At 37.6% G+C, this 18,906-nt stretch overlaps 1 protein-coding gene and 1 long non-coding RNA gene across 3 annotated transcripts; one reads left to right on the top strand and one right to left on the bottom strand.

The window, feature by feature from the left end:
- The first annotated feature begins 1,209 nt into the window (after window positions 1-1,209).
- Window positions 1,210-3,147, top strand: LOC104605660 (uncharacterized). Its single transcript, XR_016075926.1, has 2 exons — window positions 1,210-2,286; window positions 2,384-3,147. It is a non-coding gene; the product is annotated as an uncharacterized LOC104605660 (long non-coding RNA).
- LOC104605653 (wax ester synthase/diacylglycerol acyltransferase 4-like) lies at window positions 2,816-6,617 on the bottom strand. 2 transcript variants are annotated; one of them, XM_010270501.3, is made up of 4 exons: window positions 5,644-6,617; window positions 5,075-5,419; window positions 4,807-4,944; window positions 2,816-3,220 (listed from the first exon to the last, which is right to left on the bottom strand). In XM_010270501.3, the coding sequence occupies exons 1-4, from the start codon at window positions 6,430-6,432 to the stop codon at window positions 3,041-3,043; spliced, it is 1,452 nt and encodes a 483-aa protein (XP_010268803.1). In that variant the 5' UTR covers window positions 6,433-6,617; the 3' UTR covers window positions 2,816-3,040. The 2 variants fall into 2 exon arrangements, with proteins under 2 accessions (XP_010268803.1, XP_088743186.1); XM_088887060.1 differs by lacking the exon at window positions 2,816-3,220 and adding an exon at window positions 3,653-4,052.
- Window positions 6,618-18,906: the final 12,289 nt, after the last annotated feature.

Raw genomic sequence — 18,906 nt, 5'->3', positions numbered from 1 at the left:
TTCTTGTTCTTGGGTTTGTTAACTGAAACCTCTATTTTAGATCATTAACCTACAACTTTTTATTGCCCAATAACTAGCTGAGATGATCATTTGACGTCACTTTGAATATAGAGAGAGGCATGGGATCAAACCCGTGTAACTGTGGATCCATTTGTGGTGTGGTAAGGTCGGTGAACGTTAATTACAATCATCCTATTGAGCCCCCGACCCTTAATACCCCAATAACATGTAATATGCACCGTTTTTCAACTGTTGTTAACCGTCCTAGGGACCATTTATTGATTCCGTTTTACCCCTAAGGCTGCAAATATGTAGAGTGTAAAATGGTTTATATAAATTATAAAGTTGGGTTAGTTTTGCGCGACAAATTTACTTTCTTATCAAATAGATTTTTAGCTGTAATGGATGCAAATAAGAATTCCAATAAAACATATGCCTTTTTTTTTATCAAAAATTCACTTGAATATAAATTTACTTCTTTTTTATTGATGTACTTTTACATCTTATTATCAATGTAAATATGCATCAAAAAACATGTTTTTTTTGTCATTTATCAATGCATAAATGTAATTAATGTTGCCAAACACAGACAAAAGTGAACCAGAGTGTAAATTTACCCTAACCGGGAATTATACTCCATTTGCATCGTTTCCAAACACAGCCTAAGGTCCTTTGTAAAAAAACTGTTGACTTAATCAATGATCCATTGACTCAAACTGTCGATCTATTTGACCTAGACAATGGTTTTGTCCATTTTTATTTATTTATTTTTTAAGTTGAAACAGACCATCCATTTGAACCGGTCAAACTATTAACCCGAAAATCGGTGGAAAAAAGCCTACTAACTTTATCCACCTATATACATGTTAAGGATTTTGGTTAAGAAAAACATAGAAATAAGATACACCATATCCGGCTTTGTGATGTATTCATTTGTGACATACTGTATCAGCAAGTGCAACACATCTTGTTTCCAAGCAGATCCCAACTCTGAATTGGGCCTGCTGCATTGGTTCCGTCCTTGAGGAGAGCTGTACTTGACAGCTGTTTTGTGGGCTGTGGGACGGTTCATTACATTCCACGCCAGCCATAAATTGCTCATGACCCACAAGACCACAACCACTCAATCTCTCACTTGCTTTTGTGCCCATTTGGAAGGGTTGAAGCTTCGCACCTTGAGACCTATATGTTGTAAACTTGTGAGTTGTCTATTTTATATCATGGTTTTTAAAACTGGATCGAATCAGACGGTCAGACCGAAAAAATTGGGAATTGATTATCTAATTGGTTTCGTTTTTCTTTAAACCCGTTTTTTCTTTCAAAACCGTTGATTTTGGTCAGTTAATCATTGAACCGACTGGTTAACCATTTGAACGGTTTTTACCGTTTTTCAAATTTTTTAATTTTATTTTTATTTTTTGTCAAAACGGACCAGCTTTTCAGATTGAACGGTCAAACTGTTCGAACCGGTAACCAGACCCTTGACCAATTCAATTTTAAAAATCATGCTTTATATTGCTTATCCGGAGCGCCTCAACAACTTTCGTCAAACCAAGTTAACCGAATGTTCAGCTAAAACCACCCAAACGCCTTTTGCTGAACCACTTTCAAGAAATTAAAACAAACTTCAAAATAAACCCAATTTTTTAGCTGAATGACAATCAGATTGGGCTTTGGTTGTTCACCAAACTTATTAACTTAAAGGTTTGAATTATCCTTCATCTTAAAGGAGGAGTAAGTTATCTTGTTGATTTGCCTTCACCATTTTGTTGAAGTTGAACTAAAATATTTTACGACTTTTCTTTTTCAGAAAACTGTTGCTGATGGTGCACCAGTCATTCCAATTTCTGCTCAGTTAAAATATAACACCTAGAGCATTATCACTAATGTTTGTTTATTTGGGTCAGTTGATAAAAATGTTATTTAACGTTTTGGAAGGCATGATCGGGTTCCAATCAGACTTAGAATCTGGAAAAGAGTGGTTCCAATCATCAAGTCATGCTCGGGTGCAGCAGCAAGTTGATTTGAGTGTCAGACAGGGTTTCCAAAACCAGCTATGCTAGCGGACTGCACAACCAATCTTCACTCTGATGCTGAAGTTTCGAACAACATGATTGTGGATAATAAGTTCATTGCTTTGCAAACTTGCCATTCTGGTGTTGCTAGTGATCAGGTTCCGAGTTTCACCTTGTAAAGCTACAGAAATTTGATCCTTGGCCAAGTTGTCCTTCATGAAAATTTATCAATTACCTTGCCAATCTATGAAATCATTTCAAGTCCGATCAGGTGTCATTATTTGTAATTGAAATTATTTTGTAAATTCTTTTATAAATCAAGAATTTTTCTTGTAGTGATACTTAAATGTCCTACTTTTTTATTGCAGACACTTGCTTGAAAATCTGTTCCATCTCATCATCTGTTTAAACAATAAATCCCATGCACATCAAATCTTATTGTAGAGGGTAAGAGCTCCAGTGGTGTTTTCTGTTAATTGTGTTTCGATCACCTGCACTATAACCGAGCGTCTTTTCAAACTTCGATTTGTTAAGCTTTTAAAAAGAGAAATCAATAGTTATTTCGGATTATTTTGGTTTTCTTTTTTCCTTCTGTTTCTATATTCTTTTTTCTGATGCAATATATTTGCTGTGGCCATCGAATTCGTTTTCTTGACAAAATGCTGATTGAATCTGCAATCGATAATCTTCTATTCTCAAAGCTATATAAACTGAGAGAAAGGATTACAGGAGTGCAGGAAAAAATGGGGTAGATGGAAAATCGATAGATGTTGAGGGATTATTGCACATGATCAGCAGAGTTTTGCAACAATCGGGATCTTCTATTAATTGATACAAGAAGTAGAGGAAGGAATGCAGGGTTGGAGTTATATAATTTATTGTTGATAAAGTGCAGTAGTATAAAGCTGCAATCTGGCAAATATAAGCCATAGACTAGATCAGAATATTTATCCTTAGTAAATCATATATTTTATCGGTATTTCCATGGCCCATGTGGTTTGCTCTTTGTAGCTTGAACAGGTTTTTCAATCAGATTTCTTGGAATTCTTCCCAGGAGCCGTTCGAATCGCTTCAGCCGCTTCAGAAATCTTTTCATAGGCTTCATTCATGCATGAAACGAACAGCTGAGAATCGATGAAATCCTTTTCTGTTCTCACGGCCACCCTCAGCTTTCCCATGTAACTCACTATGGTAAATACAAGGCTCTGTAATCCAACAACGTGAAGCCAAAATTAAGGCTAAGTGTTCCATTTTTACAGCTCACCCAGAACAAAATTAAAGAAATGGCTTATTGTGTTATTCTGTTTAGGAAAGCTCTAATATAATTAAACTAGCATGCTTGAGGCTTGATGCCAACATTCATGAATTGGGTTTGCAATGCCAAATCCAATGAAAAGCTTGGTAAGGATTTCAGAAATTAGATTTAAGCAAGGAATAATCACTTGTCTTCTATTTGATTTTGATCTAATCCAATAACTATATGAAATAAAAAAAAAAACTAAGGTCTATTTACTTCTAAAGTTGGTTCAGGCATCATTTGTTCTTTCTTCACTAAAGTATTGATATGTTAAGCTTAAAAAAAAAAAAAACTATGGATAAGTTAGAATGTATAAAGTTGATAAGTACCAGAGGACTTTTGTTGCATTTTTGTTTTTTCTTTATTTATTAATATTTTTTGTCAGCCTTTCTACACTCTTGTCTATGGATGTCTGTCAATGGGTTGGGCCCATAAACTGGACCCAGTGGTATGCATCAAGCCATCAATCCAGTGCTGTCCAGTCCAAAGTCCAAAAGACCAAAACTCTATGACGTGGCCAGTTTCTTGACCCAACAAAACAATGTGGGTATTGGTATATGAAAATTATTGCTTCTAACAAACACTAAAATCCAAGCTTGTACGCAATGTTCGTGACGAACGAAACGACAAAGTATTACTCTTATGTTGCCATGCGTTAGTTGTTGTGTGGCTTGAGGTTCAGGGAGGTTTAGTTCTTTCTCCTGGCAAGAAAAAGTAAATGCGCTATGTTTTGTATACATCTGCAATAATAGAATCCATGGGTAAATAGCAAACTAAGGCGGTGTTTTATGGCATGAATTTTTTTGGTTTCCATACCAACGTGAATTGCTTTTTTATAGTGTCGGTTCCATAAGGTTATGTTTGGTTTGAAGGAAAAAACAAACGAATTAAAATCATCCGAAAGACACAAAAATGGTTGTGTATGTTTTTCTAAAACTGAAACAAAAAAAAAAAAGTCCTTGGATTTCTGCTTTTAAAAATTTGTTTTTATTTTATGAATCATTATTTTGATGGTTTCAAAAACATGTGTTGGCTTAATATTCATGTTATAGAACGCCTCCTTAGTTTTTATTTTAAAAGGAAAAAACACTGGCCAGTTTTATTTCAAAGAACAATACATATTTTTAGAACCAACAAAATAATAATGGCTTTTAAAATAAAAAACAAAATTTTATTTGTAGTGTAAAAATTGTATGATTTATAGAGCATGCTATTAAATATAATCAGAAAAAGCATGCTCAAGTTTTAAACAAGTAATTAAAAAATATATTTATTTTTTGTTTGTTTCAGTTTTGAGTACAAAAAACACATATAAAACCAAGAATAAGTTTTTAAATGAAATGGTTTTGCTTCATTTTTAGAAATCGCCGATATCAAGAAAAACAATTGATCACGCGGTAGAGAAGAAAAACCTATTCAGGACCTCACCTTAATGGGGCTTAATTATATATAAGCTTTTAGCTAGGTTGAATGGTTCTTAATTTGAGAGCTCACCTGAGGAACACCGGCCAACGTGAAGTAGAAGCTGTTAATGGGAAGGTCTGCTATCACCATTTTCTGCGTAGGACCAACCAAGCTAGTCATTGTGATGCTGGCGTTCTTCCATGTTGAGTATATATATCGAGATGCAGCCTAGTAGATGATGACCACAACATACCAATTAATTAATTCATATAATTATCAGTTAGTGATAATTAATTAACAAGAAGGAGAAGATGATGAGTTGTTGTTGTTAAATCAAATAATCAATTAAATAACTAACCTCTGGGCCTCTGATGCTCCTCAAGACGTGAAGCAATCTATTGTTGAAGAAGAGAGCCATGGAGTTTCTCCTCCTCCTCATCTCTTTCTTTGCTTGGACTACGAAATCCATGGGATCCACTTTGTTCACGTCCACGTTGGATGGAACCGAAACGTGCAACAAGCTAAATCGGTTTCCCCATATGTTAGCCTTGAGCATGTCGCCTACTGTCTTAAACCCTTTCAACATCCTTGCGTTCAACACCACCAAAGATGTTATCCTCGCCTTCTTTGATACCTTCCCTACTCGTTTCATGTACAGTTGGATCGCGTATGATATGATTCCGGTCACCGCTTCGTTCACAGTCTGCTCTAAGTTCAATCAACAACAAACTTGTTAATTAATTAGTTAATTTCCAGTTTTCCTGGAACTCGATCGACTGGGGTTGGTCGAGTTTTCAATTGTGTTGATTAATTAGAAACATATATATATATATATATATATATATATAGAACTGTGCATGTGTTAAAATTAGAACTGAAGATCGAATTAAGCTCATGATTAATTAATTTTTAAGAAAGTTTGATTACCCCGCCAAACTTGGACTGGATTCGGCCTAGGTCGTCGAGGGAGAATGTAATGGATGAGATGGAAATCGGTTCGTACTCGACTTCGGGCAACCCAGAACGGATTGCGGTCTTATCATCTTCCAGAAACGTACCAAACAACACACTCCGAGCAGAGTCGGTAAGAGTGTTGACGCATACAGTTAGAAAGCTACACAATCTAGACCACTTACTTAACCCTCCTGTACCTTGCATCATTCTGGAGGACATGGAAGGGAAAGTAAGCGGAAGCGAAGGATCATCCGCCCTTTTCAGGCAGGAAAACAGTGCACCGATGAGTGAGTAGCCATCACCAATTGCATGGTTGATCTTAAACACCAGAGTGGCCTCGGCGTTGGTGGACGGGTAAGGGATGACATGGACGTTCCACAGAGGCCGGTTTTCTGGGAGAGGGTCCATTGTAATCTTGGACAAGTACTCGTTGGTGTAGTCGTCATAGTCTTCTCTGGATAAACCAGAAGGGAAGGTGGGGATGAGAATGTGTTCGTCGATATCAACCTCCACCTTCTTCCATCTCTGCATTCCCTTCTTGTCGGTGATGATGACAGAAGAGAAGCGATCATTGATGGGTATGAAGATATCTTGGAGAAACGTAGCAGTTTGGGATCTGTTGAGCGGGGCACCCAGCTCGTACACCCCGATTATGGGAATTGAGAGGCTAGAACTGTTAATGCACTGAGACAGTGGGCTCAGAGGGGGTAGTGTATGGACTTCTTCAAGTAGAAGAGCTTGCTTTTCCTTGAAAGAAACCATACTAGCTAGCTAGCTAAATCAATGACGATTAATTATCTTCTTTTTGCTGCTTGCTGCAATTCTGAGTTCTCTCTCAGCCTTCTTATAGGAAAATTAAACAGACCACCAAGCACCAACGCGACGATGATTATTGATGAACGTCGGCTCACTCTCATTGAAAAAAGTTATTTACTTCTCGAAAGCTGCTTGTATGGTCGTAATGTGAAGGTATTTTACTTAAATGCATTATTATGAACTTTTTTTGTCTGGTTGCTTAATATTTTCTTCTGTGGGGACTGCCAAATGCATTAATAATGGATTGATTCAACAACCACTAGATCAGATATCTAGTGCATTGCGTTATGTACAAAAGATTATATTCAAATCGAACGGCTATTATTGTCTGGAAGGAGTGTACTAGATCGCTTATCTTTTTTTTTTTTTGGGTAAAATCTTAATGAAGCAACCGTCTCCATGAAGACTGAAAAGATAAAACTCTAACCGCAGTATGGCGAGGGCCTATCGCACTGTTCCATTATGTCTCTTTCTATCTTTTTTAGCTGGCCTTTACTTTCTTTCCAGTTTCATTTGTCGTCGTCTTTGTGGCAAGCCGCCAAGTTTGGAAAAAATGAAATCGGACTCAGTCACGTCACTGGGTTAATTTACTCAGTAAATTCCATCAGTCTTTATTTAATTAGCTCTGCCAAGTATTTATATTTACAGATGCTAATATCAGAGTTGCTCATGCTTAATTTCCTTGTTTTAGGCGTAGCTTTGTCATTTAATTTGGTAGAGTACTTAGTTGTTCAAGTAATTAACTTCCACGATGGAGTATATATATATATATATATATATATATATATATATATATATGAGTAGAAAACAGAGGTATCATTCATGAAAATGCATGATAGCTAGAAAACAGCAACAAGATCAAACTTTTCGATAGCTGCGTACATTTATTGGATTATGACCAAAGATATTTGATATGTAAGAAAAAAAACTATTGATGACTTAATGAAATATTGAATATTCTGGCTCTTTGACAGTAAACAGATTTGTCTTTTTACCTTGTGAATTTCCTGTTTTTTTAATCCTTTGATGCATTGCATCCAGATCCCGCGTTCCTGAATAACAGGCTGTTACTTCGACATGGATGCAAGGAACCCGCCATTGAGACGTCTTATTCCTTGCTATCACGGGGAAACAAGAAAGCGAAATGTATCATGGGCAGTTCCAATCCAAATCCTTTATAGAAATGAATACCACTTGATTAATTAGCAATTAGATGATACTGGTTGAATGGTTATTATGATCTTTTTAGGTGCCATCTTTGAATGCCCTATGTAGGCTAAATTCTTTAAATAGAGTAGGCAGGGCAAACCTGATTTACACCCTCCATATCATAATCGAACCCATGATTTAATAATGGATATGATATTAAATAGAACAGAAGAGTGAAACATGACTTAGATGGTGATGATGATAATCAAGTTGGTTGGAACATCTAATAAGATCTGCTTTCCCAAATGTGCAAATAATATCATTTTTTGGAAATTTATATTGTGCCTGAAAACTTTAGCCCATCAGAAGACTAGGACGAATTTAAATGAATACCAGTTTATCTAGTAGCAAGTAGATGCTGGCTACCAGTTGATTGGTTGGTTACCTTTTACAAAAAATTTATACTATATTGAAATTTGAATGGCCGACTAACCCCTCTCCTTGAGGAAGAAAAAAGATATAACTCTTGAGTTTTTCCTGGATCAAGCAATCGGTTTTGTTTTATTTCAAATCTGGTCTTCGCCCAAAAATCATTGAATCCGTTAATGATTCATTGACTTGGGTGATCAAACCGTTGATCCATTAACCCATTTAACAGTTTTGATCATTTTTATTTTTAATTATTATTTTTTATTTTTGTTGTTAGGACGGGCCCATTCATTCGAACTAAACAATTGAACCGTTGACCTAGAAACCGGAGGTCATAACGATTCCGTTTCCGAATTGTTTATATATATATATATATATATATATATATAATAGATAAATAGATATTTGAATAATCCATGATTATCACACGTGAGAGTACCTGCACTACCGGTGACCAATGGATAATCCATGATTATCACACGATGCCAAAACCAATAATAGGGAACAGTTTTTTTTATATATATATATATATATATATATATATATATATTGTGTTAAGTTGCGTTGCGACTTATATTGCGAGTGTAGCCCCCACAAAATTGGGGTTTCACATGGCGGGCTGTTAAGTTGTAACATGAGAGAGAATAATTGAGAGAATGATAACAAAGAAGGACCACGATGACTCCTCACACATTTTTCAAGTGACTCTATTTTTTTTTAGAACAATGAGTAAGCAACGCGTTCACACATGGTGCAGACGAGGGAAAGGTTAAACGAATCGAGTTTGGATTTCGTGCACCCGGCTTTGTGTGTACTGGGGTGCACTCCCAATTCCCTATCAAATTGGGACGCGTTCCAATTTGCATAGTTCTCCAACTCAAATATGCGAACTATTTAGCGGTGTTGTTTGGCATTCATGCCGTTTTTTTTCAGAAAATGGTGTCATATTAGAGAAAACAGTGCTTCAAATCTCTTTTTATTTGGCATCATTTTTCAGGAAAAGAAAAAGCATTGCTCTAAACCATGTCTTGGAAATCGGAAGAGTGTGGTCCGGAGCAATGTCATATTCAATGTTTTATAAGAAAACAATGGCATTGCTGCCAACGCTGCAATGATGTGGCATTTTCTTGGATGTTCAATAATATAGACTATGTTAAAAATGTTGTTGCCGACACTAGTATCAAACAAAACCAATTTTGCCTTCTTAGAAAACAGCCTATGTGGCAACACCAGTTCCAGACAAAAAATAATCATTGTTTCTAAGGGGTAATAGCATATAAGGGTAACTTTTGGGGTTTAATATCAATAAAAGTAATATATTTAAAAAAAATTCAAAAATAGGTTAACTTTTTAAAAATAATATCAATAAAGGGCAAAAACACTGTTCATCTTCTTCTTCTTGCCATTTGTTCACCAGAGCCGTTACCCGCCACCGTTGTTCGCTACTGTCCGCCGCTTCCTCCGCCCACCCCCACCTCCGCCTCTGGCAACGCTGCCGGAGGTGGCCGGAGGCAGATGTGGCAGTGGCGATGCTGGTGGTTTCTCTGTCCAACGCCGTCACCTCCACCTCTAGCAACATTGTCAGAGGCAGAGGTGGCGGTGGCAGCATTGGTGGTCATTCCTCTACCCGTCGACGCTGCCACCTCTGTCTCCACCCATCTCCGACAACATTGCTGGAGGCGGAGGCAAAGGTGGGCGGAGGTGGCGGCATTGGACAAAGAAACCACCAGCGTCGTTGCCATCGTCGCCGCCACCTCTACCTCCAACCACCTCCGACAATGTTGCCAAAGGCGGAGGTGGGCTGTTAGACAGTTTTGTATGCCCTTAGCTTCAATTAGAATGATGTACTTTATGAGTTTATTGTAAATGAATAAAGATACATATTTGATTCATGTTCCCTTGGTATGTTTCTGTGTAATACCCTTAAACTGGACACTTAATGAGACTCGTGTTAGTTTAGAATGTTCACAGCCGGTGGGTCGGTCTGGGGAGACCTATCCTGACAAGGCTGACACTGTGGTGCCACCAAGTCGGTTGGGGTGGCCTGTCTCAGCTGCCAGGGTGAGACCCTAGGCACATACAGTGTAGGATTAATTGAATCTTTGAACTGGACCAGATTTCCAGTATTGCCCTGGACCTTGGAGATTGATGGGCAAAACTGGAAAGTTGCACCCGACCCCTAGACTCGATTATGATACTGCACTAGGTGTCGGATTGGGCTATCTTTGATGTACAATCAGTGAGATCCTTAGCGGGGGTCAAAACCTGGGTATGTTGGGACAGTCCGAGAATTCATCTGAGTGGATGATCATAGTGACAGGATCAGCCCCTTTGTCGGACAAAGGTAATGATCGGGGATGCACTCTCACTGATGCAAACCAAGACTGCCGGTAGCCGATTTCAACCGTTGAGATTTGTTTTGCAAAATATATTTTATATAAGATATAAAAGTATATATATGGTTTCTAAAATGTTTGCAAAAGGTTTTAATTCCCGGGATCCATATGAGTGGAGAGTGCAACACTGTTCCTTGCAGCCGAGGGAGAGGTCCTCTCTTGTCGGGCAATGTATGATCATTATGGGCTGAGAGGTTAAGTGTAAGACCATTGAGGATAATACCTGATGGGCTAATCTTGCATCTGCCCACAGTCCCTGGGTGTTACAAGGTGGCTTGGCCCAGGGACCTCTTAGGGTAAGTGTTGGGCCCGTAGAGCCCATTTGATGGGTTTCAGGGGGTGCACTGTCTTTAACAGTGTATTCGGCCAGGCCTTGTAACAAAGGCTGGGCCGAACCCATGTGGCTGATGTGTAGATCAATGCTTGGGTCTCACGCCATACAAGGAAGCCCAACTGGGCAGCAGTTAAGAGGGTTAAGTGAGCACATAAGCTTAATGGGCCTAAAGCCCAATTCGAACTGGGCTGTTTATTTAGTTAATAAAGGGGCGAATTCTGAAGTAGATCAGCTAATAGGATTGGGCTTAGACCCCATCCACTTAGAGAGTCCAAGATCTAAATAAGATTTAGATCTGGAAACCTCATAATCAGATTAGGAGATGGCTGATCTGATCTCCAGATAAGATAAGGATTATCCCTTATCACTTAAAGGGACTTCTAACCCAAATATGATTTGGATTAACAACTCCTAATCTGATTAGGAGCTGATCCCTTTAAGATTATAAAAGAAGAATGGGGCGGCAGCCTAAAAGATATACACACAGATCATCATATTTTCTTTAGTGCTGAAATCAAGAAGAGAGAATTCTGCTCCCTGCAAATACTCTCTTGCCGCCTCCCTGTTCTTGCCGCCCTGTTTGCCAGTTCGATCTCTAGTTGTGGGAGAAGTCAAGATTGGATTTTGACATCAGTCCTTTGAGAAAGGATTGAAAGGAAGCTGTGCTCACGTACCATCTTGTTGATTCTTGCGAAGGATAGAGTTCTTGGAGAAGAACACTGCTGATTCTGCTCCACCTGCACTGCGCCATCTTCAGTGGGAGCAGTCTTTGGATCCTTCCTTGGGCGTGAACACCTTCGTTGGGAGATATTACTTCTCCGTATCAGGTATAATCCTTTCCACTCCTTTTTGGTTCAGATCTGGTTCAGTTTATGGTTCAGAATTGATCCTTGAAAATATGATTTTCTAAATGGGGAATACGATTCCCAGTTGATGGGAGAGAAAAATTTTTGAAATTCGCCCCTTATTCCGCAATCTTTTGCGCGTCCATAGGATGGATCTCTCATCCCCTCAGGGCGGACAGCGGTGGCAGGTGACGGCTCTGATGAACAATATTGTTGCCCTTTATTGATATTATTTTTAAAAAGTTAACCTATTTTTGAAATTTTTTAATTATATTAATTTTATTCATATTAAACCACAAAAGTTGCCCTTATATGATAGAAACCCTTTTTTTAATGGTGTGGTGTTCCCAACACTAATGCCAAACACCTACTTAAATGACCAGTTTGCCTCTATTAGTTTTTTTTTTAATACTTAAAACCACAAGACTATTCCATGACAAACTTTAATGTTGTCTATAAAACCTTAATCCCTTTTTCTTCATTTAGCAAAGAATAAAGGAGAAATCAGAACTCCAAATAGAGAGCCATACACTATACTTCACATATCTCATGAAACATGGGATGAAGAAATTAGAAAAGTTTATTGTCAATTGGCACATATCTATCACTCCATAAATGCCGATCCTCACAAACGAAGACATTGCTGAAGCATATGAAATCTTGACCGATGAACATCGTAAAACGAAAACAAAGAAAATTGTTGAAAACCAAACAAGCTCTAACCTGGTGCAGATGCATTAGTAAATGATTTGTAAGAAATTGTTTCAGGTGTTCATTGTTTCTTCTTCACTTGATACTCTGTTTTCTTCACTTGATACTCCCTTTTAAAGTCAATTTTATAAAATGGAAACTTCATTTTATAATGATGTTATTGAGAAAAAAAAATCATGAACAAAAAGACAATGGAGACTGCACAAATTAGAAAGTATGTTACAGAGTAATTAATGTTTATTAACTTTGCTCTTGAACTTATCTCAACTTCAAGACTGTTGAATCTTTACCTCAATCAATTGGATATATCATACACTATAAAGTGTTGGAAAATGGGGTCATTGAAACTTAGAGGAGAAGTTCTGATGAGCATTTGAAGACACCGTCTTTAGAACGTTATTTGTCTCCACTTAGTTCCATTGAGTTTGTTGTTGGGTTATAGGCAAATCTGTTCTTAGAATGCAACAGAGCTTTGAGCGAGAGTTTGCAACTAGCAAAGTTGAAGAGTCTCTGAATAAACCTTCTACATGTGAGACAGTAGCAAATTGGACTGAGAGAGATAGGAGTAATTTCGAAAACTTGTGTGTGTAAATGCTTTATTCACGCTCCTTAAAGCATTTCTGAAGAGGTATGGAGTAAGGAAAAAAAAAGGCTCTTTGAACGACCAGTTAATGACTGTTAACTTTGAATTGTGTCTCTTGATTACACCTGATCGAATCGTGGCCATTGAAAACATCAACGGTCAACCTCGCACAAAAAGTCAAAGTTGCCTTTCGCGATGCACACACACACACACGTTGCATGATATCAAGCCTTCATACTCTCATCTTTATTTTTAAGGAATGTAAATGAGCTACTATTTAAATACTCAAAACAAGTTTTATAATTTTCCAATATGGGACAAGTTAAAAACTGATTTTAGTACAAGAAAAAACTATTTTTCAAAACATGTGTGTAGGTGTATTTTTCATGTAATTGATTAGTCAAACCCCCATTGGATTTAATCAACATATAGTCATCAAAACAACAAGATTTTCCGATTTATTGCTTCAATTCTCATTTGCAGAATAAGAAGCACTGAACCTTGACTTAGAGAAAGCAAGTTTACTATGAGGAGCTATGCTAGCACTTCAGTATAAACAATTCAATACCAGAATTTTTTCCCCCTGCAATTATTCATTAGTCTCAGTTTGAAAAGAGTATAAATGCAAATATATACAGTGTAAATACATACAAAATGTAAGATTTTGCACTTTATATATTTGATTTTGTACTCCTTCCAAACTCAGCCTTAATGGCATCCGCCCCATGAAAGGGTTAGGCCCGAACGGTTTTCTTTGATCAAAGTATCTATTTTTATTCTCTCTTTAAATTTTTAGTTTGAAAAAATTGAGCAGCCAGAAAAAGGTAAGGGGAGATTGAGTCCCCTGGTTGGTTTAATACGACCCCTCTGAGTCCCATTGATGTTAAAAGTGACCAATCCGATTTTCTTCCCATGAATAACAACAATGCAAGTCGGCATAACCTGCCAACAAGATACGTTCAAACACTCTCCCAATCATCACGGTGGGTTCCAGTCTCAGGTGCGGTGCAGATCATGTTTAAAGAGTGTTCCAACGTATTTTATTGGCATGTGATCCTTACTATTTCAATACACACCTTAAAGTTTTGTGAGGTTGGTGTGAAGTGTGCTCATAAGAAATAAATCCAAATTCCACAGCTGTGGAAATGATATTGGAGTTTGGATCAGTTACCATTGACAATGGTGTTAACAATGTCCCAACCGACCATTACAGCCATACATCATGAATGACGGGAGATGTTCCCCATATAAAGCTGCAGTGGCTTGTTGGAACTCGCACACACAACCCTTGTACTCGGTATGGATTTTCTTATGACCTAAAATCCCATCAGGTCCCACAAAACTAGTGGCTGAGATTTCTCACTTGTATTATGAAAAACAACGATTTTCACGACCCATGAAATATCAGTTTTGACCAATCAAAACCTTTGGTGAATTTTGCTAAATTGAACCTGATTGATTACCACTTTCATGACATCGATCGTTTGGTTGGTTATAATATTTTAGGTATCATAATCAAATCCTTTTATCCTAATATGTATTTTCGAATTTATCAAACTGAAAAAAAGAAAAAAAAAAACAAAATATATATTGTTAAAAACTCTGGATAAGTAGATAATACGATTATTCCATATAAGGGCATCGATATTTCGAACCTGAACCTCCTTCACCTGGGGGTTGATTGGTCACAGTTCTTCCTATGTCATGCCGTTCACCTTTCGGCATCTATGACATAACTACACAGACATAGACAATGAAAAAAGCAATAGAATGGAAAGTTGGACTCTACCCAATGATCGAGTTTAGGGTAGTCATATTAATTACATTTATCTGATTTTTTTTTTAATTTTTCAGAGAGATGATATTTCATTATTTTGGGCATGTTCTTTTTTTGAATTTTAAAAGGGGGAAAGTTGGTCAATGGGATTTTAGTATTATTGGCCAAGATACCTAAATTCTTTTTTCATATTTATGTAGGATTCACGGAAAATTTATTTTCTTTTTATAAGTGATGCCCATTTACTATGTGGGTTAATTTTTTCAAAACTGGACTGGATCAGGCGATGGGTCCATATCCATATCTATCTATATATCTATATTAGCTGGGCTATGATGCACAGTTGTAATAGTGGCAAGAGCCTTATAACAATATCAATTGGGGCAAGTGGTATCAAGTCCAATTTAAGATATATTTTCTAAAAATTTATATAACAGATTTAGCAGACCAAATTGGATCAATCAATATTTATTTGGATTAATAACCAAATATATTGGGGTGACCAATTTTTGAGTTATGTAATGATTCAATCTATTATAATCATCTTCTTGACACATCTTGTTATAGGGTGCAACTTTTGCAAGTTAGGGTTAAGATTTTGTTAAAATTTCAATGGACTCAACCCGAAACAGTGTAAACTGTTAGCTCAGGCCAACCCGACTTGCAGCCTTATCTTGTTATAGTGTTTGTTTGGCAAAGATAGCAGCACTTCAACATCAATACAAATAGTGATGTTTGGGCCCCACAATATCCCATGGAGAGAGAGAGAACTTTTATAACTAAAATATTAAAATTAAATTTTTAATTAATTATTAAACTTTGTTATTTTACTTTTATTATTTATCTAATTATATTACTTATTTTTTTTCTTGTTTTAGACATTTTTATTCATATTTTTCAATACTTAAGTTTTAACCTAAACATTAATATTTTAATACATTGATGAAAAATGAAGTACAGGCGAAGATAGTGATAGAAATAGAGAGATAAAGAGAGATAGGGAAAGGGAAAATGATGTTAAAAGTAGAAGGTTTAACCATTGAACATGCAAGATAAATCAAGATTTGTTTTAATAAGAAGGTTTAAGTGGGGGAAATCTTTTAATAAGAATGTGGGATCAAATTTATCAAACTGGGTGAATTGGTACTACCACCCCCACCCCCACCCAAATTCAACATGGCTTGTTTCCACTTTCCGGTCAATCAGCTTAACAAAGGGCCCTTCTGCCTTGTAGTCGGTGCTTGCAGCCGGTAGAGCTGCCAATGGGCTCCAAAAATCTGATCCCACATTCAATCAGATTATTGGGTTTAATGAATCACTGGATTGACGCAATAATTAGTTTAGATTATTTTAGATTTGGATGTTAAAATTTTATATTATTTAATAATTAGTTTGCATGAAAGAAACCCGGTACTGCATTTACAAACAACCACATCAATTTTGAGGGGGAATATAATAGCTTTTATCTTTTAAATTAAGTTTTTTTTTTTGTTGTATTATAGGGGAATGGGGATTAAGAGGCTGGGAGCAGACAAAGGCATACATGTGATCCATTAATCTTGGAGAACCAACAGCTACCAGTTATATATATATGCTGATTATAATACCCAGCGGCACATTGAGAACATACATGTGCCTCTGCAATATATATTGTGATTTGTGATAAACAATGGGTTTTATTTTATCATATGCCTTATTAATGTTTGGAGGAATTTCCAACAGTTTTTACAGTCTGGCATTGTCACCGGATGATGTCATTTTTCATGATTTATTAAAGATCGCCTCTCGTTTTCAAGAAAACCTTGGCTTGGCATGATCATTGCAACTCTTTATCGAAAAAAAGCAGTCTACCCAATGGGATGAAATACGCTTTTTTGTGTCTTCTGAGGTTATCCAAATATTCATGTCTCATTTGGAGTTGTGCAAGGATGTTATGTATGTCCACCGTAGGCCCAACAAATGTGGATTATGGAGAGTGGAGTCAATGAATTCTATACCATTCTTTTCGTATGGATTAGTGCAGCTGACAAGTCGGAGTGTAATATGTAGCAGATTGATGGAGCAATCTCTAGATTTTTTTTTTCTTTTTATTGTTCGGGTCATGGTTGATTTGGCCCTACGAGACATGTGGCCGCCCAATTATTGTCTGGCCATGTCAGCATAGCTCGGCCACATCAGTCTAGCTTGGTCACGTCAATATAGTTCGGTCGAGTTACGTTATTATTGTGGCCCCCCATCTTTCAACCACATCAACTACACGAGCGCAACTATAGGTAAAGAGGAATAAGGAAGACAACTCCGCTAGGGGATGGGACTATATTCCGAATACCTCGGCGGCTAACCTCATCCCGACAACCCTGGAAGCCCAATCCGACTAGAACATGAATCTTCGACTATAAAAATGTACTCCATGCTCGAGGTAAGGGACCCCCAACTTCTGAGACCTACACTACTATTTAGCTCGGACCAGATCCCTATAGCTTGGTCCGACCACCTACCACCTCCTATTGACTTGAGCATCGGAGTACTTACCCGGGGATAACTCCTCGGGCCTCTAACTACTCCTTCCTTGATCACAGGTCTTGAAGCGCGGTCTCGTCCTTGTAACTCGACCCTGCCCTACCAGCAAGAAACTGTCTGGTTGCTCTCCTCAGTTCATGCACCACTCGGCCCCGCCCCGACCTACACTATACAGAGTATAAATAGGACACATAATGTATTAAGATCACAAAGTAGCTGAAAAAAGCATGACAATTTGAAACGCAAAAACATCCCACCTAATTGGCCATGGGAATATGTGCCCGTTTGGAAGGGTTTATAGAAATCTCAAGTCACCAACATTATGGGTTATTTGGAGAGCTCAATTCTTTTGTAAAAATACGTTGAATTGATCAGCAAACTGCTGACCTAATGGTCCAACTACTGAACCGTTCAACCCTAAGAGAGAGAGAGAGAGAGAGCGTATCTCTGCAACGTTGGCGATGGTGAACAGAGCCACTGCTGCTTTCTCCATCACCATTGCTGCTGCATACTCCTCTCTTCTTCTTTCTTTCTTTTCTTTTTTTCTTCTTCTCAGCAAACACTGCTGTCTCACTCTCTCCTCTCTGAATCTCTAATAGCACATATATATTAATGATCTTCTTGCCTTAATATTCTAATGTAAGGACTGAGATATAATACATTGTATATTTTAATTCAACAGTTCAAACTGTTCGACCTCGATGATTGAACAATGACCCAAAAATCAGTAGCCAAAGCAGTTCCATTTATGGGTCAGCTTCTAAAACCTTGCAGATGTTCCCAATGCATAGGAAGGGATGGGCTGTGGACACATACGGGATGCGCTATGTGGAGAGACCAAGGTTTTTAAAACCGGACCGGACAGGAAACCATTTTGGTGTCTGGTTCCTGGGTCAGACAGTCCTACCATTCGGTCCAAATGGACAGCCCACTCTAACAGAAAATAAAAAAAAAAAAAAAAAGCAAAAGCAAAAAACGACCAAAAACCGTTGTCTAGGCCTACAGTTCGATGGTCCGACTGCCTGGGTCAACAGTTCGTTAACCAAATCAATGGCTTTTGACCAAAAACATAGGATTTATAAAACAGAATCCATCCTATGACAGAAATAAGCACTTGGGATATGCTATTCGCCAGTGCAGAACGGACTGCACAACCAATCATGGATGTGTGAACATTGGCGTATTCACTCGTGATTGGTTACATACACAATACACAGTATGGAAATCGGACAAGACCGTACTCACACTGTTCGCACAGTCCCTTGCAGTTAATATATAATATCACCAAGAAAAAAAATATCCAAGTACGGTTTTATTCCCAATGCAAAGTTGCAAGGTATTGTATAAATGGTGTAAGACTGTGAACAAGATTCAAAATATCATTATATATCGGCCCATATCAGTCAATATGTATCGTATCAAGGCCTTCCCAATATGCCTCTACAGTGGGGTGTATCAGGTCAGGCCATGGTTCAGAGGGTAATCGGGACTTAAACCAACCCCTCTAAACCTGTTTTGAAAAAAATAAATAAATAAAACATAAAAAGCAAAGCATAATACAGGCCAATACGCTCTACCGGCTTATCTGCCTGTATCCATAATTAAAACCTTGGCTGTGGGCATGGTTTTATGAGCACTAAAGCCGATCTCCACAGCATGGTAATCGATAGATCTCC

This window comes from Nelumbo nucifera, chromosome 5 (assembly GCF_055504915.1).
Source record: "Nelumbo nucifera cultivar China Antique chromosome 5, China Antique-T2T, whole genome shotgun sequence".
NCBI classification, from domain to species: domain Eukaryota; kingdom Viridiplantae; phylum Streptophyta; class Magnoliopsida; order Proteales; family Nelumbonaceae; genus Nelumbo; species Nelumbo nucifera.
Note: the sequence above shows the minus strand (reverse complement) of the source record. Positions and strands in the feature narration are given on the sequence as shown.

What these genes read in the sequence shown, in the direction of transcription:
- LOC104605653 (XM_088887060.1), bottom strand. Translation starts at nt 6,432, where the DNA reads ATGGTTTCTTTCAAGGAAAAGCAAGCTCTTCTACTTGAAGAAGTCCAT. An exon ending in GGAGCATCAGAGGCCCAGAG is followed by an intron (nt 4,945 to 5,074) that starts GTTAGTTATTTA and finishes ATCATCTACTAG; the next exon opens with GCTGCATCTCGATATATATA. An exon ending in CGTTGGCCGGTGTTCCTCAG is followed by an intron (nt 4,053 to 4,806) that starts GTGAGCTCTCAA and finishes CTATTATTGCAG; the next exon opens with ATGTATACAAAACATAGCGC.